This window comes from Dermacentor albipictus, chromosome 3 (assembly GCF_038994185.2).
Source record: "Dermacentor albipictus isolate Rhodes 1998 colony chromosome 3, USDA_Dalb.pri_finalv2, whole genome shotgun sequence".
Classification (NCBI taxonomy): domain Eukaryota; kingdom Metazoa; phylum Arthropoda; class Arachnida; order Ixodida; family Ixodidae; genus Dermacentor; species Dermacentor albipictus.
This window is the reverse complement of record NC_091823.1, coordinates 138809327-138836094: the sequence shown is the minus strand read 5'-3', so window position 1 is coordinate 138836094 and position 26768 is coordinate 138809327. Positions and strand designations below refer to the sequence as shown.

Below are 26768 nucleotides of genomic sequence, written 5' to 3'. Positions count from 1 at the left end.
GTTGTGACGTCAACTCTGCTTCGTTCCTTCGCAGCGTCCGCGACCGTGCCTGACCGCGCTTGTTTCTGCGTGCGTGCCATCGTGTATCTGCTTCGATCGACCCTGCATTCCTTTGTTGGTGCGTCTGCGTGTATGTAGAGTGGTAGTCAACGTGCGTGGTAGTCAACGTGAGTGGTAATCGACGTGAGTGGTAGTCAACGTGAGTGGTAGTCAACAGATGAAGGTCGCTACACGTACCGCATGAACCGGGAAGCTTTTCGCGCGTTTAAACCGTCTTTGTAGATTGCCGACAGCTTTGGACAGCGCACAAATGCCGACGATCGCATCCCCGCTTAGGTTCCACGAGGAGGCATGCAGGAACACAACACTACAGTTGTTTGACCGGAAACTAGCTCACTAGATCACCGAAAGATTGTCGAGATCACTAGATCGCTTTGGAAAAAACACACTCACTAAAGAGCATTTCCAACACGAGGAGATCACAAGGCTTTGCTTTCGTTCGCGTCTAAAGCACTGCTCGCACCAGCATCGTTTGCTTCTTCGAGAGGCCGGCTCTTCGCAATCGGCTCGTACATGTAGGGAGTAACGCCGAACTCCTCAGAAAGACGCAGTCTCTCTAAATTTTCCATTACCGTCTCAGAAAACAGCACCAAACTACCTGGCACCGCGCTTCATGTGTAGCGGCAGCGGTCGGCAGCGGCAGAGTTGACGTCACGACGCAGAGTTGACGTCACAGGCGGAAACGAGACGCACGAGCTGGGCGTGTCCGCTGCTGCACTTTTCGTCAAAATAAAATATATTTGCGCTTTCTTTCGCTCAATTTGGATACGATATTCGAATTCGGAGGGTTGAAAACCATTATGTACAGATGTTCACTCATTTTTTCTGGAAAACCTTTCAGCTTCCCTTTAAACATGGAAAGCATCCGCCCTGGTTGTTTCGCTAAAGAAAAAAAGCGAACGAAAGCACAGTTGGAACTTGTCGATAAGGAAAAATATCGGGGCGCAATCATTTGCGCACGCGCAGAACATCTATGGTCCGGAGAACAAACTACAAAGCGCTCGTTTTTGGATGAAAAAAGTTATGCCACACGAAAGGAGATAAATGCGATAACATACCGTAATGAAATAGTACGTGATAAGAAAACCATCCAGCCTGCCTTTGTAGAATATTACAGCGAACTCTTAGGACATGAAATGCAAAGCGAACAGGGGTTTGGAAATGAATTCTTACACCTTTTGCCAAGTCTAGATGATGAACAACGAAATAGATTAGAAATGCCAATAAGCATCAAGGAAATAGAGCAGGCTATAGATGACCTGAGCCCTGAGAAAACGCGAGGACCTGATGGACTGAGTGGATCATTCTATGAAGGTTTCAAAACAGATATAGCTGCAGCTCTTTATTACGTTATCACAGAAGCCTATGAAAAGCCGGTACTGCCACCGTCATTTCGCCAGAGTCATATTGTCCTGATACCCAAAACTACCGATCCCTCATCACTCTTATCCGTGCGAGCCTACCGACCAATCCGCTTAACAAACTCAGACTACAAGATATACACTAAAGTTTTGGGCAGAAGGTTACAGAGGATAATAACACGATTGATAGGGACACATCAAATATGTGGCATTAAGGGGAGGTCAATAACTACAAACGTACACGTAGCAAGAACAGTACTTGAGCATTGTGACGACTTTTCTGGTAGGGTGGCCATATTACATTTGGACCTAAAAAAAGCGTTCGATAGAGTGACACACACAATTCTTTTCAATGTTTTGGAGCTTGTGAATGTGAAAACAATCTTAACAGAAGAGATCAGAATGTGCTATGCAGACGTTTCTCCCAGCATTGCCGTCAGGCCTTCCGTAAGACAGGCATGTGGTTTATCGCCTCTACTGCTTGCCCTATACCTCCAGCCACTGTGTCTAAAGATAATAAAAGAGAGCCATGTCCGGGGTTTTAGGGTTGGTTACAGTGAGGTAAAATTGTTCGCATACGCGGATGACGTCGCTGTCTTTTGTGATGACAAGCAAAGTGTAAGCAATACTGTTAATGTTGTGACAAAGTATTGTAAAATGACGGAGAGTGCAATTAATTAGGGCAAGTCGATTGGGATATGGTATGGCCAATGGAAGGACATACCTTCACTTTTTGCAAAAGTGCAGTGGACGAATATGCCTACCAAGTACCTTGGGGTACCTCTGCAACATCACCAGGGCAAAAAAGATTATTGGCAAGGAGAGGTGGAAGAAATTAAGGCGAAAACGGCAAGGCTGGGTGGGAGAGAACTATCAATATTCACAAAAGCAACAGTGTGTAATTTGTTTTTAGTGGCCAAAATTTGGTATGTTTTACAAGCATTGTGCGCATCAAGAGTCAGCATACAAAGAATACACCGGCAGTTTTTCATCTTCATTTGGGGTTTCGTATGGGAGCCCTCTAGTTGCACTAATTTGCTCAGAACAGTGAAAAGTGGAGGCCTAGGGTTGGTTCATCTCTTTTTAAGGCAAGTCGTGTTGGGATTTTTGTTCCTATGTCCTTCAAAGACGCTTGAGCAACACGTTGCCTAAATTCCTTTTGTCCGATTACAGCACAGGACCTAGGCTCAGAGGCTTCCTGCGAGAAGTCGTATTGGCCTTTGACTTCCTACGCACGCGCTTTTCATTGAATTATCTTGCATTTGTTAAACGGAAAAGACTGTACAAAGATTTACTTGATGTATCATTCCCAGTGCCTGTCTATCGTTCAATGTACCGCGTTGAATCCAGAGGAAGAAATTTTCATTGAGGAAGACGGTCATTGCTTTCATCATTATAAAGTGTACATGTTTATGTCGTATGTGTAGGGCGAAGACCGGCAATAAAGAAAAAAAAAGCTCATGGCTGAGTGTTAGCGTCTCCGTCGCGCATTCCAGAGATCCTGGTTCGATTCTCACCCAGCCACTCTTTCAAGTTGTTTTTATTTATGAATTGCCTTCCGCCATTTTTCACTCACGGCCAACGCCACCGGCGCCGACCACACCGGCTTTTCTGCGGCACGAGCTTCTTAATGCTGTCATGTTAGTATACACCCCAAAAGATGTGCAGCCTATTTAACCACTTAGGGGAAAACTCAGAGCGTATTGTATCGCGATGCGGCGAGGGCTGGAGTCAGGCGGCCACAGCAGCTCGCGCGGGCGCGGACGCTCGAGGAGTGGATTCGTGATCTGCGTCGTCGGCTGCGGCGGCGAGCGCTGGCCGCATTGTTGGGAAGCGTGGTACTGTCAGTAGGAGTGCACAGATTGCATCATTACTGTGGGGACTGAGCTGATATTTTTCACTAAGCGTTGTGCGAAGGCAACAAAAGGCAGCTGGCACTCACATGTAAGTACAGAGGTGTGTAGGCGTCAATTTACCAAAATGTGTGCACAAAGACAGAAAGTAATACATTTTCTTGATTAAAAAAAAAAACAAGTAGTGTCTGCACAAGAAAGTGCTTATTTATACATGAGCATTATAGACTAGTTAAAGCATTGTTATGATACAAAAAACTGAAGCTTATCTTTAATAACGCGTAATATGAACAGTGGTTACATGTCGCGAAAGAAAGTGACTATACAAAGTCTTCAGCTTAAGCCCGATGGTGCGAAAGGCTGAATTTCAATTCTGGTGGTTCACGAGCCAAAACTACGCGTTGATTGAGACCCGCCGTAGTGGAGGACTGCGGCCTAACTTAGACCACCAGGGGATCTTCGACGTGGCCCGAATGCACGGGACATTGGGCGTTTTCGGAATTTCGCCTGCATTGAATTCCGGCCGCAGCGACCGGGATTTGATCCCGTGGACTCGTGCTTCGCAGCGCGATTACATAGCCTCTAAGTCACCGAGGCAGTTGAGAAGTGAGAATGTTAGCAGGCTTAGTGCAGAGGCTCATTCAGTCCAGTGGCCGACGCCAGTGCCAGGTGAACTGTCCAGCCTAGGCCCATATAGGCGATATGCGTCGTGGTCATTCATCACAAGGCACGTCAGTGATATAATTTCAGACGCAGTCTCTGTCACTAGAGAGAAAATGTGCTCCACGGTGTGAGTGTTTGTGGGTAGCATTCCGAACACGAACATTCACACGATGAGGATGAGAACGCATTGTCGTCTGCCGACCGTCACATTTATCGAATTTCCAATATTTCTTGACGATGTTCTCGGCAGTAGCGCAACTCTTGAATACAAGTAAGAGTGAGGAGTTATGCGTCGTGTCTTTTATGTAGATTCGCGGCCTCTTTTGCTTTCGATATCCGGTAGTTTCCATTGCGAATATAATAACTGTAGCTCTGCATACACTGTGTAGAACATAAAAATCCCGCAAGTATCCTTTCGCAATCTTCTCAAATGATAGTTTTGCTTCGCGCACGCGAATAACAATCACATTTTCATGTTTCGGCAACTAACTGCAAGTAATTATACTCTAACAAAAGGTGCGCTTGGAATGGTGGTCATTAAATATAACTCAGTATTGTGGCTATCTTTGGGCATATCGTGCTAATGTAAGATGAACAGAGACAGTTTGCACAATTTTTTTTTTCATGTGTTTTGTTTGAAAGTGTAAAAAAAAAATTTGTCCATGTGTCCATTTAAGTACATAGGCACATCCACTCGAGTTGCAGCTGCTGCGGTGCGTTATAAAAAACTGCCCGTCAATTTTGCGCGAAACCGAGAGGTGAAACCCCAGGACCATCCACAACAGCCTGTCTCCTAGTCGCTGAGCAGTTTCACGACATAATTCTTACGGACGAATACGCAATAAGTTCCCAATGAATAAAACCTTCCGTGGAACACGGTAGACGATTATAATAGAAAACGGTTATTCTAGCGCCCTAAAAGGAAAACAAAATATTCATGGCTGTCGTTAGGGAAGCTTCTGAAAAGGCGGCAATTATCCATCACTGCGCTTGCGCTGTCACTACGAAAAGCTCCAAGGATGATAAGACATTTTCACCTAATGGGCGCTAAGAAATATTTGATAAAATATGGCTCAGCGTGTAATATAGACCTATGTCGGCGACCATGAAGTGTCCACTTATATTCCTCACCAGAGCCAGCCGATTGCCTATCTTGTAGAGTTGCTCCATCGCACCCACCACAAACCTGCCTGGAGATCATTCTGCCTGTCTAATGCAATCGGCGGCGCCGAGGCCCACGTCGTTTAGGGTGCCGATGACGCCTTTGAAGCATCCGACGAAGATGTCACTTGCGGCATCGAGTAGAGAGGCGGGGTTAACCGAGTTTATAATAAACAAACGTGCGTTTATTTTCAGTTTAGCATTCTTCGAAAAAATATATGGCTTCACTAACATTCAAATTTTAGCCCTAGATGAGTCCAATATAGGAATTGACCTATATTCGAAGTATTATGGCTGTATAACTCGCCTATTTATCACATCAAAAATTTGGTCGTTTAAAAAGCTGTACATTTTTTTTGTTTACGGTGGTTAGCATGAAGCGTAAATATCTTCTAATAGGTGTTGCTGATAGCTAGTTCACCAATCACATGTTCACAGTAATAAAATACGACAACCACCAAACTCGACATCGAATACTATCATTGATTCATTATTATATGGAACGGACTAACTATGAATGGTCTAGCAAAACACAGTAATTATGACACGTTATTGCGTTGTCGAAATTATTCGCAATCATTTGTTGTTGTTTTTTGTTCCTCCAGAACTACAAAGAAATGGCGCTATGTCCTAAAACACCTGATCCAATCGCAAGAGGCTTTGCACGTACCAATGCGATAGGACGAAAAGCACTTTCCTACGAGATGGTGCAACGCAGAAGCTTATGTTTGCGCCGTTCGCCAAAGAAAGCTGCTCCCATAAGTGTTGACAAGATTCTTATCTACTCAGGAAATTTTATTGCTTACTAATCTGCGCATGAAAAACCGCTGGCGGTTTTTTTTTTACCATTGGGCAAAAAAAAAAAAAACTGAAGCAAAATCGCAGCGCAGGTTGCAGACGCTGCGAAGTGACTAGTCAGTCTCCCTCTATCTAAGGGTTGACCAGGAGGCATGCTGACTTTTGCGCGGCTGAGGTGTAGTTGTACGCAAAGAAATGCGCCAGAGCCTTGAGCATGTGCAACCGTCTCAACGCTCCTAATCCGCACGTGTTAACGTGGTCTTCAGCTCCGATGACGGCAGCAGCGATGTAAAACTTCGTAGCTGTCGCGTTGCTCTTCGCTTCACACAACTGCAAAAATATGAAAGGGTTGTCAATCAGATTACCTAGAACAGTCCAAAATACAACAGTTAAAAGGCCAATGTGTCCTTCGGCGTAAACGCGGCATGGAGAATAATAAGCGGTTATTAGTTTTCTAAAAGTACAGGAAAACCGCCAATGAGCACATACTCAAAACTGCCTGTATTTGCGAAATGAAAGGCACACAGGATCGCATTCACTGCGTTGTAGATTATTAACAAGTCGCGGCCCGGTTGCGTGTGGGCGAAAGTGGCGTTAAGCCAATTCAGTTATCCTAATCATTGCATCTGACATTGTTTTCCGTAATGTTGCCGTAACGTTACAGTGTCGACAGTACATAAGAAGGCCTACCGCGTAATCAAATATTTGAGGACATACGTCACCGAATTATTAATTTACTTGATAAACGGTTGAGTCGTGTCGACGCTGCAGTGAAGTTCACTCAACAGGAGCTTCAGATAGCTAATGATAGCTAATGATAGCTATGATAGCTAATGATGGCTAATGATGATCGCTGGTCTTTGAGGTACACAGCAATTCGCCACGAATCCTTGTTTTTATTTGTGCCATGTGAATCAAAGGGCAAAAGTGGATTTCCCACCTCCACATTTAGAAATCATTGTTGTCCTCAATGAGTCAGCGCCCAAGTATTTTGGAAGGGCAAGAGAATTCTCGCAGCATTTTTATCGGTATTGTGGCCTAGAAAAGTACCAGACAAGGTTGACCTAACATTGATCAGGCGCACATCTTCATTTCCAGGCATAAAAAAGCTGTATAATGGGTGTCCCTGTTAACTTGGACCAAGATTTGAAAAAAAAAAGGATCTAGAGAAATTGTACCGACTGCACAGTAACAGCTGTCGTTTGCACACCCAGCCAGTATTGCTTAATCACGGAGTAATCATTAATAATTGCTTTTAATTAGTAAGCTTTTTAATATCGCTTGAATCGCAAATATGTCAATTACAGAGTTAAAGGGCACCTTAGGTAACTTTTGAATCAAGCGTTATTTCGTGGCGAAGTGCGCCCCGTTCTTTTTCGAAGAAAAAGCCGAATCCCCCGAAATACGCGAACAATGAAATAGATGGGTGCTTGCAAGACGCTACTGAAGCGCCTCCGAGCAACCTTCGAGAGATTTACAGCTCCATTCGTATAAGGCTTGGTCATGTATGATGGCTCACAAGGCTTTGCGACATAACTAGCGTTGTGCGATGAACGTCGGTATCTGCGGACGCAAGAAGTTTTTCCCCCATCATGAGGCGCTCGGGATAGCTTTAACTTCGGCGTATCATGAAACAAAGAAACAAAAGAAATTCTACCAATTTTAGAAAATTAGTTCACAAATGAGCACGAGAAAAGAAGGCAGGTATCGGAAGAACGGAAGAGAGCTACTCAGGAGTTTATTTCAATAATAAATAGACCAAAAGCACGTAAGAAGCCTCAGCCACCCACAAAGAAATGTCCAAAGGCGCAACTGGTTTAGCAATTCACCCTTTCTGCTTTGAACTCCGGAAAAAAGGCAAAACAAAGCAGTGTTTTGCCTTTTTGTATAGTTCGCAAGCACTTTTTAACCCAAGAATATAGTGACATTTTGATCAGATTGTATAAATTTGTGCTCGTTTTATTTCCGCTTGCCGCGTCAACGCTTCGCTGTGCATGGGACGAAGCCTTCCGCACAGAAGTTTTTTGCACACAATCCTCTGCGAGCCTTTTGCGTAGCATGGTGGGCGTATTTTCAAACTCGGACCAGTTTCTTTTCCATGTAGCAGAAGAAGGGGGAATCTGCAGTACGCGACAGGGAAGGGAGCTGAAGGGTTGGTTGAAGGAAAGTCCTTGCCACCACGTGCTTGGATCCAGGTGCTTCGCAGACTCGCAAACTCCTTTTTTGGCCAAATTTTAGAGACGTGGAAAGGAGAAGCTTGGCAACAAAAGCATTCTGCGGGGAAACTGTTTCTTTTCAATTTTATCTTTTTTATAAATTTTCAACGTTCAATTCAACATCTTACATCATCCGCCGCGGTTGCTCAGTGGCTATGGTGTTAGGCTGCTGAGCACGAGGTCGCGGGATCAAGTCCCGGCCACGGCGCCCGCATTTCGATGGGGGCGAAATGCGAAAACGCCCGTGTACTTAGATTTAGGTGCACATAAGGAACCCCAGGCATTCGAAATTTCCGTAGTCCTCCACTACGGCGTGCCTCATAATGAGAAAGTGGTTTTGGTGCGTGAAACCCCATAATTTAATTTATTTACATCTAATATCTCTACTCCGAAGGACAAACTGTTGGTTTTCTTTATTGCAGTAGGCGGCTAAGAGATAGGCCACAATTGTAACGGAAGAAATATCCGAGGATCTATATGAATATGAGGAACAAGTCACCGTCCGGCCGTGCTCCAGCGTTGTCATTTCCATCGGCAGCGAAACAATGCGAAACCATCAATGCCTTGCACTTTAATGCCGCTGAGCGGCCGCTCGAGTTTTGCCCGGTAAGTAATGTTTTCGAGTTTAGAAACGCGCTACCAAATCGAGCTGTTGTATTTAATTGGTGCGAATTACTTTTGTGTATATATTACACATTAGCACGTTGGCTGTAGACCGGAATAATTTGGACGATATTGATGGGAAATCAGGGGCGCCGCATGCCACTGACGTCTTGCAGGATGAGAGACCTAGGAATTAGGAGCGGCCACGAAGGCCGGCAGGTCTTCGCAGTAGCTAAGCCCTGTGTGGGTGAAAGGGAGAGAGCGGGGCCACAGAGATACGGCAGCAACCACTGCGCTCGTCACACGAGTATCTCGCCGGTTACAAGCCATCTCGCGCTGCGGTGGCGCGTCACCGTGACGTCGAGGCGCTCTGGACACTTGGTTGCTGCGATTCCCTTTCCCCTGACGCCGCCACACCTGGCGCGCTATCGCGGAAGGTGTGCAGGGGAGCTCTTGACGCGGAGTCGCAGCCAAGGGGAATTTTGGTGCCGCTTCGCCGCTGCAGACGCCGGCTTTCTGCTCAGGCATTTGATGCTTTCGCCTATAGAAATAATTGATCCGGTCTTGCGTCATATTTCCTCTCCACCTTTTTCAGGAATTATTGTTCTCACAACGTTTGACAGTTTGACAAATTGCGCGCTTGTTTCTTTACCGCAAGAATTCATGTTGAAACAATTGAGACTCCTAGCACGCCAGACAAACTTAGGCGCCCTGATGTAAATTACAATTACGCATTTATTATTTTTACACTATGGCGCACTTGTTGAAAATAGCAGGAAGAGACTGTATGGCTTCCCAGTAAGACAACCTGCATTTAGAGTGGCGTATCACCTCGCCGACGCTGTAAATACAACTCGCTGCACTCACATGTATGGAATGCTGTATATACAGGGAAATAATAGGCCGCGTTTGAGAGCCTGGACTAAGCTAAAGTGCCGGGTAAAAGCAAAGTAAAATATTTCAGTACCACTACTCTCGTACAAGTCTATGCCCCTGCATGCAGTCATGATGACCAAGAAGTCGAAAGCTTTTATGAAGATGTAGAATCGGCGATGGGTAAAGTCAAAACAAAATACACTATACTGATGGGCGACTTCAATGCCAGGGTAGGCAAGAAGCAGGCTGGAGACAAGTCAGTGGGGGAATATGGCATAGGCTCTAGGAATAGCAGAGGAGAAATATTAGTAGAGTTTGCAGTATAGAATAATATGCGGATAATGAATACCTTTTTCCGCAAGCGGGTTAGCCGAAAGTGCACGTGGAGGAGACCGAATGGTGAGACTAGAAATGAAATCGACTTCATACTCTGCGTGAACCCTGGCATCATACAAGATGTAGACGTACTCGGCAAGGTACGCTGCAGTGACCATAGGATGGCAAGAACACGAATTAGCCTAGACTTGAGGAGGGAACGGAAGAAACTGGTACACAAGAAGCCAATCAATGAGTTAGCGGTAAGAGGGAAACTCGAGGAATTCCGGATCATGCTACAGAACAGGTATTCGGCTTTAACTCAGGAAGAGGAACTTAGTGTTGAAGCTATGAACGACAATCTGATGGGCATCATTAAGGAGTGCGCAATAGAAGTCGGTGGTAGCGCCGTTAGACAGGAAACGAGTAAGCTATCGCAAGAGACGAAAAATCCGATCAAGAAACGCCAGTGTATGAAAGCCTCTAACCCTACAGCTAGAATAGAACTGGCAGAATTTTCTAAGTTAATCAACAAGCGTAAGACAGCGGACATCAGGAACTATATAATGGATAGAATTGAACAGGCTCTCAGGAACGGAGCAGGCCTAAAAACAGTGAAGAAGAAACTAGAAATAGGCAAGAATCAGATGTGTGCGTTAAGAGACAAAGCCGGCAATATCGTTACTAATATGGATGAGATAGTTCAAGTGGCTGAGGAGTTCTATAGAGATTTATACAGTACCTGTGGCACCCACGACGATAGTGGAAGAGAGATTAGCCTAGAGGAATTCGAGATCCCACAGGTAACGCCAGAAGAAGTAAAGAAAGCCTTAGGAGCCATGCAAAGGGGGAAGGCAGCTGGGGAGGATCAGGTAACAGCAGATTTGTTGAAGGATTGTGGTCAGATTGTTCTAGACAAACTGGCCACCCTGTATACGCAATGCCTCATAACCTCGAGCGCACCGGAATCTTGGAAGAACACTAACATAATCCTAATCCATAAGAAAGGGGACGCCAAAGAATTGAAAAATTATAGACCGATCAGCTTACTGTCCCTTGCCTACAAAGTATTTACTAAGGTAATCGCAAATAGAATCAGGAACACCTTAGACTTCTGCCAACCATAGGACCAGGCAGGATTCCGTAAAGGCTACTCAACAATAGACCATATTCACCCTATCAATCAAGTGATAGAGAAATGTGCAGAATATAACCAACCCTTACATATAGCTTTCATTGATTACGAGAAAGCGTTTGATTCAGTCGAAACCTCAGCAGTCATGGAGGCATTACGGAATCAGGGTTTAGATGAGCCATATGTAAAAATACTGGAAGATATCTATAGCGGCTCCACAGCCACTGTAGTCCTCCACAATGAAAGCAACAAAATCCCTATACAGAAAGGCGTCAGGCAGGGAGATACGATATCCCCAATGCTATTCACAGCATGTTTACAGGAGGTATTCAGAGACCTGGAGTGGGAAGAATGGGGGATAAAAGTTGATGGAGAATACCTCATCAACTTGAGATTCGCTGATGATATTGCCTTGCTTAGTAACTCAGGAGACCAATTGCAATGCATGCTCACTGACCTGGAGAGGCAAAGCAGAAGGGTGTGTCTGAAAATTAATCTGCAGAAAACTAAAGTATTGTTTAACAGTCTCGGAAGAGAACAGCAGTTTACGATAGGTAGCGAAGCACTGGAAGTGGTAAGGGAATACATCTACTTAGGGCAGGTAGTGACCACGGATCCGGATCATGAGAAAGAAATAGCCAGAAGAATAAGAATGGGTTGGGGTGCGTTTGGCAGGCATTCTCAAATCATGAACAGCAGGTTGCCACTATCCCTCAAAAGGAGAGTGTATAACAGCAGTGTGTTACCAGTACTCACATATGCGGCAGAAACCTGGAGGCTTACGAAAAGGGTTCTGCTGAAATTGAGGACGACGCAACGATCTATGGAAAGAAGAATGATGCGTGTAACGTTAAGGGATAAGAAAAGAACAGATTGGGTGAGGCAACAAACGCGGGTAAACGACATCTTAGTTGAAATCAAGAAAAAGAAATGGGCATGGGCCGGAAAGGTAATGCGGAGGGAAGATAACCGATGGTCACTAAGGGTTACGAACTGGATTCCAAGGGAAGGGAAGCGTAGCAGGGGGCGGCAGAAAGTTAGGTGGGCGGATGACATTAAGACGTTTGCAGGGACAACATGGCCACAATTAGTACATGACCGGGGTAGTTGGAGAAGTATGGGAAAGACCTTTGCCCTGCAGTGGGCGTAACTAGGCTTATGATGATGATGATGATGACTATCGGTACCGATGAAACACATTGAACTGTTAGGCCTATTTTGAGTGTTTTCAGGACAACTGCGATATTTATTATCATATTGAGCAATCTTTAAGACACATATTAGCAACTGAAAAAAAAAAACCTATGATTCATTTTTCGGATAAGTAGAATTCAGGATAGATGAAGAAGGCATCTCAGACAACTGTTTGGCGACCAGACATTTTGTTGCCCCTTGACAAGTAAGTTGTATGTATAGTAGCATACATTCCAGATCACGGAAAATAGACTGCGGTTGCTTACACACTGTAATCATTTTTAGCAGTAGTTGAATTAACATCCTGCATATTGTTACGATTACGATTGAAATGGGTTTATTTACAGAATGAGGTTGATGGTCACGTAAAAATGGCGTGAGGAGGCTGCGCCAGCTAACGTCTTATTCCTCTTCTCCTTGCCCGGCCCGTGCGACATTAATCCCCTATTCGCCGACGAAATCTGCCGGGCATGTCCAAATTATTGGGAAAGTGTAGGATGAAATCGCTGAAGACGAGCACCATGAAACAACTGGGTCCGGCAAGACCGATGACCAGCTGACGTCAAGCTTGCCACCTCGTACGTCAAGTCGCTCAAGTGATCTAGAGGGATGAGAGGGCCCGGGAGGGGGGGGGGGTGAAAACGTTTCGCATAAGCCTCATCCAAGTTGCGGGGTCTACAATCACACAATGTCTGCTTTAGCGTACGAGACAGCCTGATTTCGGCTGTCACAGTGCTCTTTCGATCAGTGTTACTATTCCACAGCACGAAGTTGAGCGATACGCCGGGCTTCTTCAGCAACGGACAGCATCTTGGCAACAAAGTCGTCGCTGTGAAAGTCCAACGGTAGTATTGTATCAATGCGGCTTGGCGGTGAACGGGCGTAAATGACATGAAAAGTACTGTAATTATACTATAATGCTTTGCAGCTTTATAAGCATAGGTGATCAAGGCGAAAACGTCGTCCCAGTCTTTGTGATTGAAGATACATACATGACCAGCATGCTATTAGAGTTCTGTTCGTACGTTCTACAAGGACATTTGTCTGAGGATGATAAGGCGCTGAATGGCGGTACTGCGAACGGCAGAGACGAATCAGTGCTTCTACGGCGTCCGACGGGCTAACGGCCGCGATCGCTAATGAAGACATGGGGAACAATGCCAAAGATAAATGAGTTAATGCAAAACGGTTCCAACGCACGCAACTGTTGAAGATGGAATTGTCGCTGTTTCGGCGTATCGGGTCAGGTTGTCGTTAGACTATCGTGAAATAGGCCCAAAATATGGGTACCCATTTGTTGAAATCGCAGAAGAGGAGGTGGCTGAAGTTGGAGAACACCCGTTGAAGCCATCATACGGCCCTTGGAGGCTTGGCATTGTTAGCAAGTGGTGACTTATTGCTTGACAGTGTCTCGTATTCCGGGCCAGTGACGGCCCTAGGTGGTCAGAGGTCGCATCGTCATGCATGACTATCAGTATGTATGTATGTATGTATGTATGTATGTATGTATGTATGTATGTATGTATGTATGTATGTATGTATGTATGTATGTATGTATGTATGTATGTATGTATGTATGTATGTATGTATGTATGTATGTCCGCTCACAGATTCGGCGGCACCACCGGAGGGAAGCATGCGCCATTGGCCTAATAATTGGTCTTCTAATACTCGTAGTGAGACACTAAAATTGACCTATGGCTCTTTGAAGCGATGCAGCTACAATGAGCGGTTGAAAAATCCTATTTTATATTGCTCTACCCTGAAAGTAATCGAGTCTGAGCATCTAGAATAAATGGGACCAAAACATTCATCAAACTTCCCTTCGTGACATTCCCTCGTCGTCAGAGGAAGCCGGGATAGACAGAGCCTGCATCTGCTTGGCGACTTCCAGATTTGTAGGAAATAATGTCGTACTCCTGCAGTCGAAGAACCAAGAGTGCCAGTTGACCACTGGGGTCACGAACCTTCAACAACCACCAAAACGAGCAGTGGCTGGTCACGATAGTCGACGGGCGTCAGTACATACAGGGCCGAAATTTGGAGCCAGCGAAAACAGCTGCCTGGCATTCTTGTTCGGTGATAATGAAATTGCGTTTCACCTTATTCAAAGAGCGACTACCATAAGCCATAATGTTCTCAGCTCCTTGATAACGTTGCACTTGTACCGCTTCGTTGCCGATGCGACTTGCATCAGCCTGCACTTCCGTAAGAGAGGCTGCTTCGAAGTGACGCAGTATGGTCCCCGACGCTAATAGAAATGTTGCTGCCGAAATGAATTGTCGCAAGCCGGTGTCCTGTAGAAGGGCCATGTTTTTACAGAAGACATAGGGAGCACTACATGACGTCGTCAAACCTTGAGATGAAGCGAAGAAAATACGAGCAAAGTCCTAAGAAACTCCTCAAATTCCGCCCTTACTTGGGTGCTTCGTAGGAGCTGAATGCCCCTATCTTTCGTGGATTTGGCCTCATACGGTTTGTAAACCAGATTCCCAAGTACTAACGTCTCTGTTTAACCGAACCGCCGGTTCTTGAAATTCAGTATCAAGCCCGCTTTTTCGATACAATACAGAGCACGACGGAGACGTCTGGCATGGTCACTCAAAAGTGCTGCCGAAAATCACCACATCGTCGAGAGGGCACAACCAAATTTTCATATAAGTTCTCGGAGGATGGTGTCCATAAATCGTTCGACGGTTACTGGCGCGTTACAAAGGCCGAACGGCATATCATTAAATTCATCAAGGCCGGGTGGTGTCACAAAGGCCATTTTTTCCTTATCACCTCCATGCATGGGTTTCTGCCGGTACCCTGATCCCAAATCCAGTGATGAAAACAGACTCCGGAATTTAAGCAATCTGAGATGATATGAATGCTATGGAGCAGCTACACATTCTTTTTTGTGACTGCGTTTGGTTTCCTGTTTTAAAGAAAGCACCACCACGATCCATCTTTGTTTTCATAATGAGGTTTATGGTGTTGCCCAGGGACTACAGGACACTTCCATTCAACATTTTTCTGCACCATGTCTTTCACCTGTTCAGCGATTATTGACGTATCTGTCGAATACACGTGGTAAGACTGTTGCCGAATGGGATTTGCATATCCGATATCAATTCGCTGGCGAGAACGAGAACGCGGGAGTGAAGCCTGCTTGTCATCTTGTGTCAATCCATCACAGAAAAATGTGCCGGCAAAACGTTCGCGAGAGCGTGGCCCTCATTTGAGGGCCGCGACTAGTTAATTCTCTGTAGGATCTGCACTTCAGAAGTGCATCGGTGGCAATAGCTAGTAGGAGAGTGCTCCTCGCTTTGAACTGTGATGGAGCAGCACGTTTTTTGGTCAAATTCAGGGAGCTCCATATCGCCCGGGTGAACAGTGGGGACGGAATAACAGCTGAAAGCCCACAAATTGGAGGTGTCATTCACTACTGTCCCCAGATGTCGTGCCACAAGTACATCTTTCTTCGCGCAGCTCGACGAAGGTGGTTGGATTTGCGCTTTAACAGATAAGAGGTCGGTAGCAGCGACAATGACAGAGACATGTGACAGCGATCTAGTCGATTGCAGCAAGTTGTTAGAAACAAAATCGTTTTTCTCTGGTAAGCATGCGTCGGCAAGGTTGGGGAGTGCGCGCTATTTAAAATATTTTTTGTCTGTTTGACAGTTACCGGAAGCACCATCAACCTCAACAATGTCGATACCAAGAATCCCATCATGAGTGCGTCACTGCAGTACAAGAACTTCTGTTTTAAGGTCTCCTCTGATAACACACTTGCAAAACGCATACCAAAAACAATAAGACACTGTCCACTAACACCACAAAACGACACACCATCATTCCATGGAAACATAATTTGCGACCCAGCCTTTCTTTGATATCACCCTCCTGACGGAAACGGTGGCACTTGTATCCACTAATGCAGTTGCAGGCATACTATCAATTCACAAACACTTTGTTCTTCATCTACACAAAAGGCAGAGGAGTATTTCGCAGAGGCGCAGATTGTCCGGCAACATTGCCTCCATCGGCAGCACCTGCAAGTTTACCCACTGTCGTGGCGACGGCGAACGGCGCTGGTGACTGATAAACGTAACAAACAGGCGATGCGCGACCAACGTTGAGCACTGCGGGGTCATCTTGGGGCGCTGAAAATAATAAATGCGATCTTCCGAATCCCGATTTGTAGTGGCAGCCTTACGAATCCGTTGATTGTATGTCATGTCGTCTGGAAAGGAACGTCGATGCTGTGGTAGCCGATCAACACGACAGTCTGCAGCACATGGCATGGCAGAAAATGAGAATACAGCAGATGCATGCTGTTGAAGATGGAAGGAAGCACAACGAAGCTGTTCGACATCCGCCCCTTTGGTGTATCCCACACATTCTTCGCGGACAATTTGCCTTACAGTTGCCGCTAGGTAAGTTTGAAAACTTTAGTCATGAAGACTTGCAACCGTTGTAAAATACGCCAACCTCACTGACATTGTCGTGATACACCGCAACTTGAAGCTCTTGAATGTGCGGCAATGCATGATGAGGTTGGAGACCAAGGTGAGACTCGCGTTTCCAATTAAACAATGGTACACATCCTCGGCAATCACGTTGAGAAGGTGGCCAAATTTTTCCTTTTCGGACATTCGAGGACTGACCATTTACCGTGGCTTCAGGACCACTTCTATGTATCTAGTACAGGTCACATCTGGGACTTCAGCACCCTGAAGAAACGTATGCTCTGACCGCTTTATTTTCATCATAAAATCTCGAAAGCACTCTGTGAGGTCAGTAACGATTCTGTACCACGCTGTGAATGTATCATCATGATTCTCAAAGAAAACTAGCGCAGTGTCTGCAAAGAAGAGGGTGAAATTGTCTAGCTGAGCCGCAGAGTTCCAGCCAATGTACTTCGTGAAATGCTTCAGCCATTCCTTCACGTACTCGCTGAGTTTTCTAGGCGCCGGTTGTCCCTGCCGGAGCAGCGAGAGATGGCTGTGGGTCACCGCTGTAGGACATAGGGATCTCCAGTGGTGTCGGAGGCTGTCGATCGACTTCGGCATGGAACTTGTTGCAGCACCACCGTCGCCTTGGTCGACGTACCCGCGTCTCCAGCTCAAACGTTACTCGTTGCGCGTCAAGTTTGTTTATTTACAGGACGAGTTTGAAGGTCAGGTTAAAAATGGCGCCAATAGGCGGCACAAGGTACCTTCCCCTTCTTTCCTGGCTCATGCCATAGCAAATCTTTACTGAGAAAAGGGAACGTTCGGAATATTAGTGAAAAAATCAATTCGTTTATAAAGGGACAACAAAAGATTACGCAAATTTTAGTAATTTGAATGAGAATTTCGTCGCTCATTTCGGTAGTGCTGTGAGGCGAGGGTAAACAGCCTGAATTCATAGGACATGCGCTGTTGAGTAAACAAAAAGCTCTTCATTGGGTTAACAACTTAGAACTAGAGAAAGTGGCAAAAGCAACACAAAGTAAGAATGATCCTATTAGAAATCCGCGCCAGAATAATGAGTGCGGTGTATTTGCATGCTACACAAAACTTCGCAAAAGCAAAAGCGTGCACGTAGAAATCTCTAACATATAGTATTCTGTTGGCGGACTCATTGATGCACATTATCTTGGCAGAAATAGGCGTGCGAAAACCTGTGGTTGGCGCATCAACAAGCGTCTCAAAGATCGTCAGACTTTGGTCAAATCTTTACTTCATTGCCCCGTCTATGCCATGCGTTTTCAAGTATGCGGTTAAATCACACCACTAAATCACAATTCATTTCCCTTATGATATAGTAAACTAACAAGGTAAGCCATAAAGCCTACCACACCAACAGATGAGAAGACCGATGCTTGAGGCCATGAATGGTCTATAAAAGCTTCATTCGACACCATAGAAACGAAAGCATAAATGTCGCAAGGTGCGCAACATTTTAGAGGCATGTGACTACGTATGTGTGGTTTTACAGTGAGGCTCTTGCGCCACTTAACAGAGTGATTTTTCAATGAAGCTGCATATGACTAGGACTCCGGAATTCCTTCGTTTCCGTAGCGAAAAACTTAATCATTCACAGCGAAAGCCACGCGCCGCGTGTACGTCTGGATTCCCTGGCCCACCACCAGGTGGCGCTCAGCACCATTCCTTTGCGGGAGAAACATGAAACAGGAAAGACATTGATTCTCAGTGGAGGAAAAGAACTAGGAAGCTTACCAGCAAGTATGCGGCCTGTAGGGTGGGCAAAACAGCAACAAAGGAGGTCAAGCGGAAAATCAGAGAGGCTGAAATAATCTTATGGATGGCGGCAAGGGAAAAGGAAACCTGCCATGAGTAACTACTTAAGAGGAAAAAACGAAATCAGAAAAGAAACTATTTATCATAACTCAAGGGGAAGCTCATTACTTTTCGAAGCGAGATCGGGATGCCTTAGAACACGCAGCTATAAAGCGAGATATATGAAAGAAGAAGTGTGGGCTTGCTGCGGTAAGGCTAGGGAAACGACGGAGCATGTTTTTTAGAATGTGAAGACGTCTACCCAGCAGCCGATTTAGGCAACACTGGCCTCCTTGAAGCCCTTGTGTTCAGCGGGAGAAGTGGTAAAGGAAGCATGTCCGCAATAGGCATTAGTAAGAGGCGGTTGGAGGGCTGGTGGAAGAAAAGTAGGAAAACGACAAAAGATGGAGACGTACAACAGCACAGTTTGCAATAGGGGATCAGAAAATTTGCACGTAAAAAATGTCACCCACCTGAACACTGTTAGTTAAGAATTCGTTTATGTAGATTCCCTGTCACTGATCGATGAATTGCTCAGATTCACATAGATTTGCGAAAATAATTTTTTTACTAGGGTTTCTGCCTTGATAATTGTTAATCTCTTTTTATGATATTGCTTTTGTCACTTAGTGTTGTACTTCACCGCTTACCCATGAATAACTTCTGAGAACAACACAAGCCCTGCCGGGCTACCAAATACAACTATGAATGTACTGCAACCCAATGACGCACCTATCTGCCATATTTAAGTTTGCATCGCCCAACGAGCCGAAACATAGACCTCTACCCGACCAACGGTACGTAATTCGCTGAAACGTACAAAACGTCGGAAGCATCGTCATTATTCAGGAACAAAATTACTCCATATTTACTGAGAAATAGCCGATATCAAGGCTTTGTCGGGAGCTCACTTCACAGCGGAAATACAAAATTGATGCTGTTTGCAAAGAGTAAAAAAAAACGTTTTGCGGAATACGGTATTATATTATTCCTCATTATCTTCATAAAGAAGATTAAAAATGTAAATTTTGAGACGGTGGTCACATTTGCGTTTACGTTTTGTAAGCCCTTGGGAGGAGGAAGTCCAATAGTAGTATATTGTCGCTGCGGTATACTTTCAGCTCTCAACTCTGAAACTCTCGAGTATACTCTCTAACTCCACATTTCTTTGTACAGGTCGCTATACCGGCCGGCTAGTCAATGTTTTACCTACCCTAAGTTGCGTTAACTCGCTGCCTAAGCACGGTACACGAGTACTTCTCTGTATCATCAATGTCGAAATGCAACAACTGCCGCTGGCTATTGATTCCAAGAACTCGCGGTCAAAGCGCGAACCACGTGGCCAACGAGCAACACTAGAAGGTGATACTGCTCTTCGCCATGGGCGACAAATGCTGACGCAGTTCAAGTCCGTAGTGCAGCACTAAAGTTAAATGAGCGTACATATCTGTTGCTTTCACATGAGAACATGACTTGCCTTTGACCGAAGTGTTTCGGCTGTGTCGAAGGTGAAGAGAAAGCCGTGGTCCTTGTTGTAACCCACCATCGCCTGGAACTTCTGGTCGATCTTAAATGTCGTGTTGTACCGTTGGTCACGACAGGCCTGTCAAAAACCGACATAGAATTTTCAGTGCAGCTGAATGTGGCCCAGTGACTGGAACGTACGGGTTCGCCTGCCATATCGCAAGTGCAACAAAGTTTTTATTCTGTGCCTTATGTCACGCTCCGCCATCTGGCGCCTACAGGTGGTAACCAAGACGGTCGTTGTTAATTTTATTTGGCGTCGGTGCCTGTTACGCTATGGTAATGCATTTGACAGATATACACGTGAAGAGATCTAATTCTCCGAAGTCAATGCTTCTGTCAATTAGGGCAAAATAACGCCCTAGCTCATTTGTGTACACTTGTGCGGCCTGGTTCCATTGAAACTTGAAACTATCTATGCTCAACTTAGCGAAATGCGGCGCACGCTGCCAACTTCAGAAAGTGAGGCTTGTTTGAAAGTACTGCGCGCTATGTAGCATCACTAAGACATATGTAGCAAGTTTCTACCATCACCGGAAGGAATTATGCTGCCGATAAATAGCATCCTGCGCAGGAGAAAACAACAGGAAACAGGACTGTCAGGCTTACTTTCACAGGCTCGAGTCATTAATAATATATGATTGTGTCCCCATTCAGAGTACGAAGCCAGAGTGTATTTAATGATCATGGAAACAGTGATTCTGAAACGCAATGACTTGGCGCTGCAAGTTACTCTTGCAGCACTCTCTTGTTACTCTAAAAAATTATGAGATTTAGGTCTCACCTTTCATTTAACGTCTTTTGGTTAAGCGTTTCGACAAGGTAGCATGTGCAACCGAAAACCAGACACGGCTCGACAAAATAAACGCACACACACATCAAGGCACACATACGTGGGTGTGCAGGCAATTTTTCATGTCTGTCTGCAGCTTTTCTTACTTTATGCACAGTATTGTTGTTATACATAAACGCGTCCGCGACCTCCATTTGCCAGTTGGTCGATTTTTGGTCAGTCAGGGAGGCCACAGGTATTGGGCGTTGGGTAAATCGAACCGTCTGTGTATTTATGGCACTGAACATTGCTAGACAAGAGTAGCTTGTTGAAGGCAAGGTAATATTTGAGCGATAACTCAATAGGCCATGTTGTGTAACCAACCGTAAAATAGCAGCGTTGGTTTGTTCCAGTGCCTGGATCCAGTAAATAACATGTACGTGCCCTTTGAGCCTGTCATTTAACTTGAAAATGTGTTCCCTCTGAGACTGCGTAATAAATGTATAACAACCACTCCACCGCAATGATAACTCATCCGGATACGAACAAATCATTATTCCACGTTGACATCATTTCAGTTCTGACTACAGCAGCTTAGAATATAGGTATGATAATATGGACTCGTTTAGCAACTGCCTGTTGTAATTAATAACTAAAAAGCAATGTATACCATTCAGAGAAACAAAGCTGAGACTGAAAACAGTGACGTCTACTTTCGTTGCACCAGCATATTATTCACTGCCTTTGTTTCTAGGGCCGAGTTTAAGAAGATCAACAGGCGTTCCAAATGAATTTTGGTTTTGTCTAAAGAAAGCCTTACCTACGTGATAAAAAAGGCAAATCGGAACAAATACGGAGTAACGCACAAAAAAAAACCGACCCTCTGGATCTTATAGTAAGAATATATAAAACGTAGACGCGGAAATTATCCCACACTGCTACAAGCAACACGTTAAGCCTAAGTATAGCAGAGAGTGGGACGTGACCATCTACGCTTTTGTATACGATTACATTATAGAAATCCCTAAAACAATCCATCTCTAGCGCGAACTAAACTGAGACATGTAAAGCGCGATGTTACGGTTATTAATATGCAAAAAGAGAGCATAGCAGCAGTGACTGGGATGTGATTGGAGTCTTTTGTTGGAATTAATTAACACTTTTACGTGGAAATGAAATCGCACATATAGTTCACGTGTCTCAAGTTGGAGCATAGGAGTTTTAGCCTGCGTTGCTAACCGACATGCCGTTGGGCTTCGAACGGCCCTTGAATCGCTAAAGTAACGCAGTGAACCCCTTGCTCCACTTGATGGCTCCCAATCTCACGTAGAGAAGCTTCATATATTTAAGGCTCCGCTACGACGGTGGCAAACCACCTACTCACCTGTATAATGTCTGATGTCTGCTTCGTGAACCCGTGAGGTAACTCATTTCTGCACGGCATTCCAAGCTGGTAATTCCCGGGCCCGTTGGGGTCATGGTCTCGGTCCTTTGGCTTATACCAACGACCTTCCAGGCCCACGGACACAGCAAACGAAGTGGTTGGTGGCCATGCCGCGGGGCTCGTTGTCAAGCTGCTCATGACGTTGGCCTAAGTATTCGAAATAGCAAAGGCAAATGAACATCTCCTAGGCTACAGGTTTAAAAGATCGAGATGTTTAAGCAAAGAAACGTACTGGCACGTTGCAACTTCCACATTCGTTGTTTGGGCACTCCCATATTGCAGCGCGTCAATCTTGCAAGAGTATAAATATAAGCTGTTGACATGTATACGTAATCAATGGCGTACGGAGGCGCTAGTATTCACACCGTATGGTGTTCACGGAGCTAAACTATACGCAGGTGTTCGAGTTGAACCTCAGTGTCTTCAGATTCGAGTGGTAAATGTACGAACTCGCAATAATATTTATTGCAGACATTAGTGAATATGTAAAGAAGTTTGTATCCGTAATGCTGCCTTAAAATGAGGGTATCGATCCCTTGTCCACTCACCCCAGTAGCGAGTGAAGAAGACAAAGCCTTTCAAGACGAAAAGTTCTGCAATTGGGAAATGTGTTCGCGCGACACAGATGAGTGAGCGGACATCCTTTACCTGAACAGACAACTTCCAGGCAACCGTGTCCTAGGAGGAATCCTTTCTTGTGTCGAATAGGGAGCAAGCATATCCGCACTCTAGTGCCCACACATCCTCAAAAATATTGTGGGGTCTTACGTGCCGAAACCACTCTCTAATTATAAGGCACGCCGCTCTTTAGCGTGCACCAAAACCTAAGTACACAGGTGTTTTCGCATTTAGCACCCATCGAAATGCGGCCGCCATGCCCGGAATAGAATGCCGCCACCTCGTGGTCAGCAGCCCAACGCCATAGCCACTGGGCAACCACGGCGCGTCCATACACCTTCAGTAGCGGGCAAAAGACGCTTCAGGAACCCACCGCAGCTCAGTCTCCAAAACCTATTTTTTTTATAGAAAGATAAGCGACTGCATGTTATTTCCCGCCATCCTTTGGGCATCTAGACACGCCCTTTCTGATCCCTCAGAGAGCGATAATAATAATAATAATATTTGGGGTTTTACGTGTCGAAACCACTTTATGATTATGAGGCACGCCGTAGGGGAGGACTCCGGAAGTTTCGACCACCTGGGGTTTTTTAACGTGCACCTAAATCTAAGCACATGGCTGTTTTCGCATTTCGCCCCCATCGAAATGCGGCCGCCGTGGCCGGGATTCGATCCCTCCACCTCGTGCTCAGCAGCCCAACACCATCAGAGAGCGATTGTCAAGGGCTCTTTTTTGCACCCTTTAAGGAGCATTATTCAGGGTTTGGGGAAGGGAAGAACACAAAGCGGTAAGAAGAGTGCCAAGGTCAATCTCGTCACAGCACCCTTGGCGGTGAGCGGTATCTAGGCGGCGCATTTATGCAAATAATTCTTCTCGGCAAGAAATTATTGCTCCCTTAAAACAACAAAGCTCTTTGCAAGCATCATGGGAGAATGGACGCGTCTGTATTACCCTCATAGCATCTATCAAGATGAACCGTTCCACCATGATTCCGTCTCTTTTGTGGCCGTACGAAATTACCACGGGTGACCTGGTTGCAAGAAGGTTTATAGTCAGACAGTCACTCCGTCCAGTACCAGAGGCTGGAGGCATGAGCGCAAACTCGGCCGTGATCTGGTCCGTCACCCCGAGGTCACGTGCCTAGAGTAGACAGTCATGGTCTGCCAGGCTGCGTAACTTTGGGCAATGGACTAAGATACCCACGGATGCCGACTCCCCTCGTCGGTAAGTGAATGATTTTGAAACGCCAGCTGCCGATTGATAGCAAGTCCGCATGAAGGTGACACGTATGGGAAGAAATGTGGAAGGATGGGGCGGGGCGCGGCTCCACTTAAACGATGGGGGAGGAGAGGTACAGGGGGAAGGGGAAGTAAGGGAGGCGTTGTGCTTCGAAAACAACACGTGGCTCGCGGGCTTTATCTTGAAAGTGATCGGCCTTGAGGGCATCGTCTAGATGGGCCGCCGACTCATAGCTCTGTGTGTGGGGTGTTCTCACGACTCAGCGTTGAAGCGATCGACAGAACGAAGGCCACATTGCTTGCGGCGGCTGCCGCACTTCCTCCCGCAAGCGTTTTGAATGCGAATGTCCGTTGTCATTGAATGGGATGTGTTCATGGTTGCCTGTGAGTGCTCACACCATGTATAATAATTTAGTTAGTAAGCGAACGTTTGCAAGTTTGCGCGGCCAATGAAACTATTGTCCTTACTTTTTGCAGCTGAATACAAATTTGGCTAACATATGAATATGGTGATGATGGCGAGATGTACAATGTTGTTCACTTTAAAGCTATGCAACTAGTAATTTCACGAAGTGTTCATATTTTCTGTTAAAGTTCTCACCAGTAATTGTCATACAAATTTTATGTCTGTGCGCTGAATGACACCTCTTGTGTAGTAGCCCCTTGCGAGTAGACAGCGTTATTCTCCGCCGACATAAAACTGAATAGTGACTCCGCTTTTCCGCTTCATCAAGGCTTACCTAATCAAGGCCTACCTGGGTGTCCTAGAGCCGTCCCTAGAACATTGCCTATGACATTGCACTCTCATCCAACATAAGGTGCAGTCAGCGCTCACATCCAGCCATGGTTATAGATAGACTGGCTGACTCCACCACTCCATGAAACTAACACTCTCCTGCAGGTGCTTATACAGCACCTTAGAGAAGCGTTTCGTCAAGAAGATTTTCAAATGGGCTTTCTTAAAACCTTCTTGACTTGGGTAATCACTTGTAAATGACTGACCAAAGGTGAGCGCAGGACGTTGGCGTAAAAATAAATTTTTTAATAGTACCGCTCTTAGGCGCACATTCCAGCGTTGAGCGTGGGCATCCTTCGGCATAATCGAGCGAACAAGCATCGCGACAGATAAAAGACCGAACGCGGCACGGAGGGGGGCCTGAAAGACGGCGAGAGCGAAGAGAGCGCGAGGAGGAAAGCGGAGGAGTACACTATCGCGAAAAGGTGAGGAGGGGCGTGGAGTAACGTACGAGACGTGCTCCATCGCGGCGACCAGGCATGCGGCGGGCGCGTCCACTGATACCACATATTAAAGAAATGTGGAAACTAACATGGAAACAGAGCACTGGCGTGGGCTTCGTACGGACTAAGCATGGGCTACATCGCCTGCGCCGCCGCGGCTACAGAATGCACTCGGCGCTAGCCACACGTAGCAGTGTTCACGCTTTATTTCTAAACAATGAGCTACTCACGCGTTGGAAATGCTTCGTCTGCCGCTGTTGCTAAACCAGCTCCCGGAGCAGAGGTTTAGCACCACCGCCGAGAGGACACTGCCGTTGAGAATGAAATTCCTCTTCATAATACATCGCTTATTCTAAACAACAGCTGCGATCAAAATTTGCATTGCGAAGTATCGCAATTGTCGGCGAATTTTTACCGCGAGCTGTAGACCGGGTATTTTCATGTCCGCGTGCGTAGGTTTGCTCAGAAAAACGAACGGCAGCTGGAAGGCAGCTGTCGAAGAAGTTTCAGGGCAACGGAATTTTTTCTTGTATATTGCAATAGCAATCCGATGCTATCATGTTTGCAGATTGTGTGTTAGCCGTACGTTACCTATGTTGTGAGCAATTTATGCAGATAAATTTAATTAGTTGAACAATGCACTTGGTACCAGGGAGAGGACCCACTTAAGATGAGCATGTATGTCGCAGTTCCGCACACCTGCGTGCACACGATGTATCTATCATTGATGCGTGAGTGCTCTGCTCGTTGCATCTGTTGAGCAGCGTGTGCTGCCGCTGTAATCAGCAATGCCACGAACTCTGTTCAAAACGTTCTGGTAAGGTTTCACTTAGTGACCAGGGGTTACAGAAAAGCGTACGGAGGCCAGTAACAGGCACCGCGGCGTCGAAACTTGAAGCGAACGCCTTCGAACGTGGTCGCGGAAGCTGCAGTAATCTCAACAGTGGAATGCTTGATAGGCCACCGGGAAGGCACCCATTGCCACACATGCAAAGAAGAGACGCTGCGACGGGCCGGGTAACCACTGCGGCGTCGAAGCCAAAACGGAGAGAGTGCGAACGCGGTCGCGAACACATTTCCTCTGCAGCTTCGCAATACATACGCCTTCAAAGGGTGGAATGGAGGCACGTTTTATATGCCTAAGCATTCCGATGGTTACCCAACGTGAAAACGGTACATCTCTCCTTCGCGTAAGGCCATCGCTTTTAAAATAGAGCCAGCCAGCTGTGGAAGACGACGACGATGAACACGCGAGCGGGGACAGGAAATATCATCATCATCAACATTGGCTTCAGCATCCTCGTCTTCCTCATTAAGAAACGGAAAGACGTTGCCAATTTTGCAGCGAATTACAGCTAATTGCAGAGAAACTGTTAAGTACTAGTTCCGCCAGGATCGTGTCCGTGTGTAGACACGTGGGCAGATCGC

At 45.9% G+C, this 26768-nt stretch overlaps 1 protein-coding gene across 2 annotated transcripts in view; it reads right to left on the bottom strand.

The window, feature by feature from the left end:
* Positions 1-5872: 5872 nt before the first annotated feature.
* Positions 5873-26768, bottom strand: part of LOC135917826 (uncharacterized) — a 103472-nt gene continuing 82576 nt past the window's right edge. For both annotated transcript variants that reach the window (XM_065451427.2, XM_065451428.2), the window contains 3 exons: positions 22185-22391; positions 19982-20107; positions 5873-6226 (listed from right to left, as the gene is read on the bottom strand). In XM_065451427.2, coding sequence (XP_065307499.1) covers positions 6029-6226; positions 19982-20107; positions 22185-22391 — 531 coding nt within the window. In that variant the 3' untranslated portion in view covers positions 5873-6028. The remainder of the gene's footprint in view (positions 6227-19981; positions 20108-22184; positions 22392-26768) is intronic.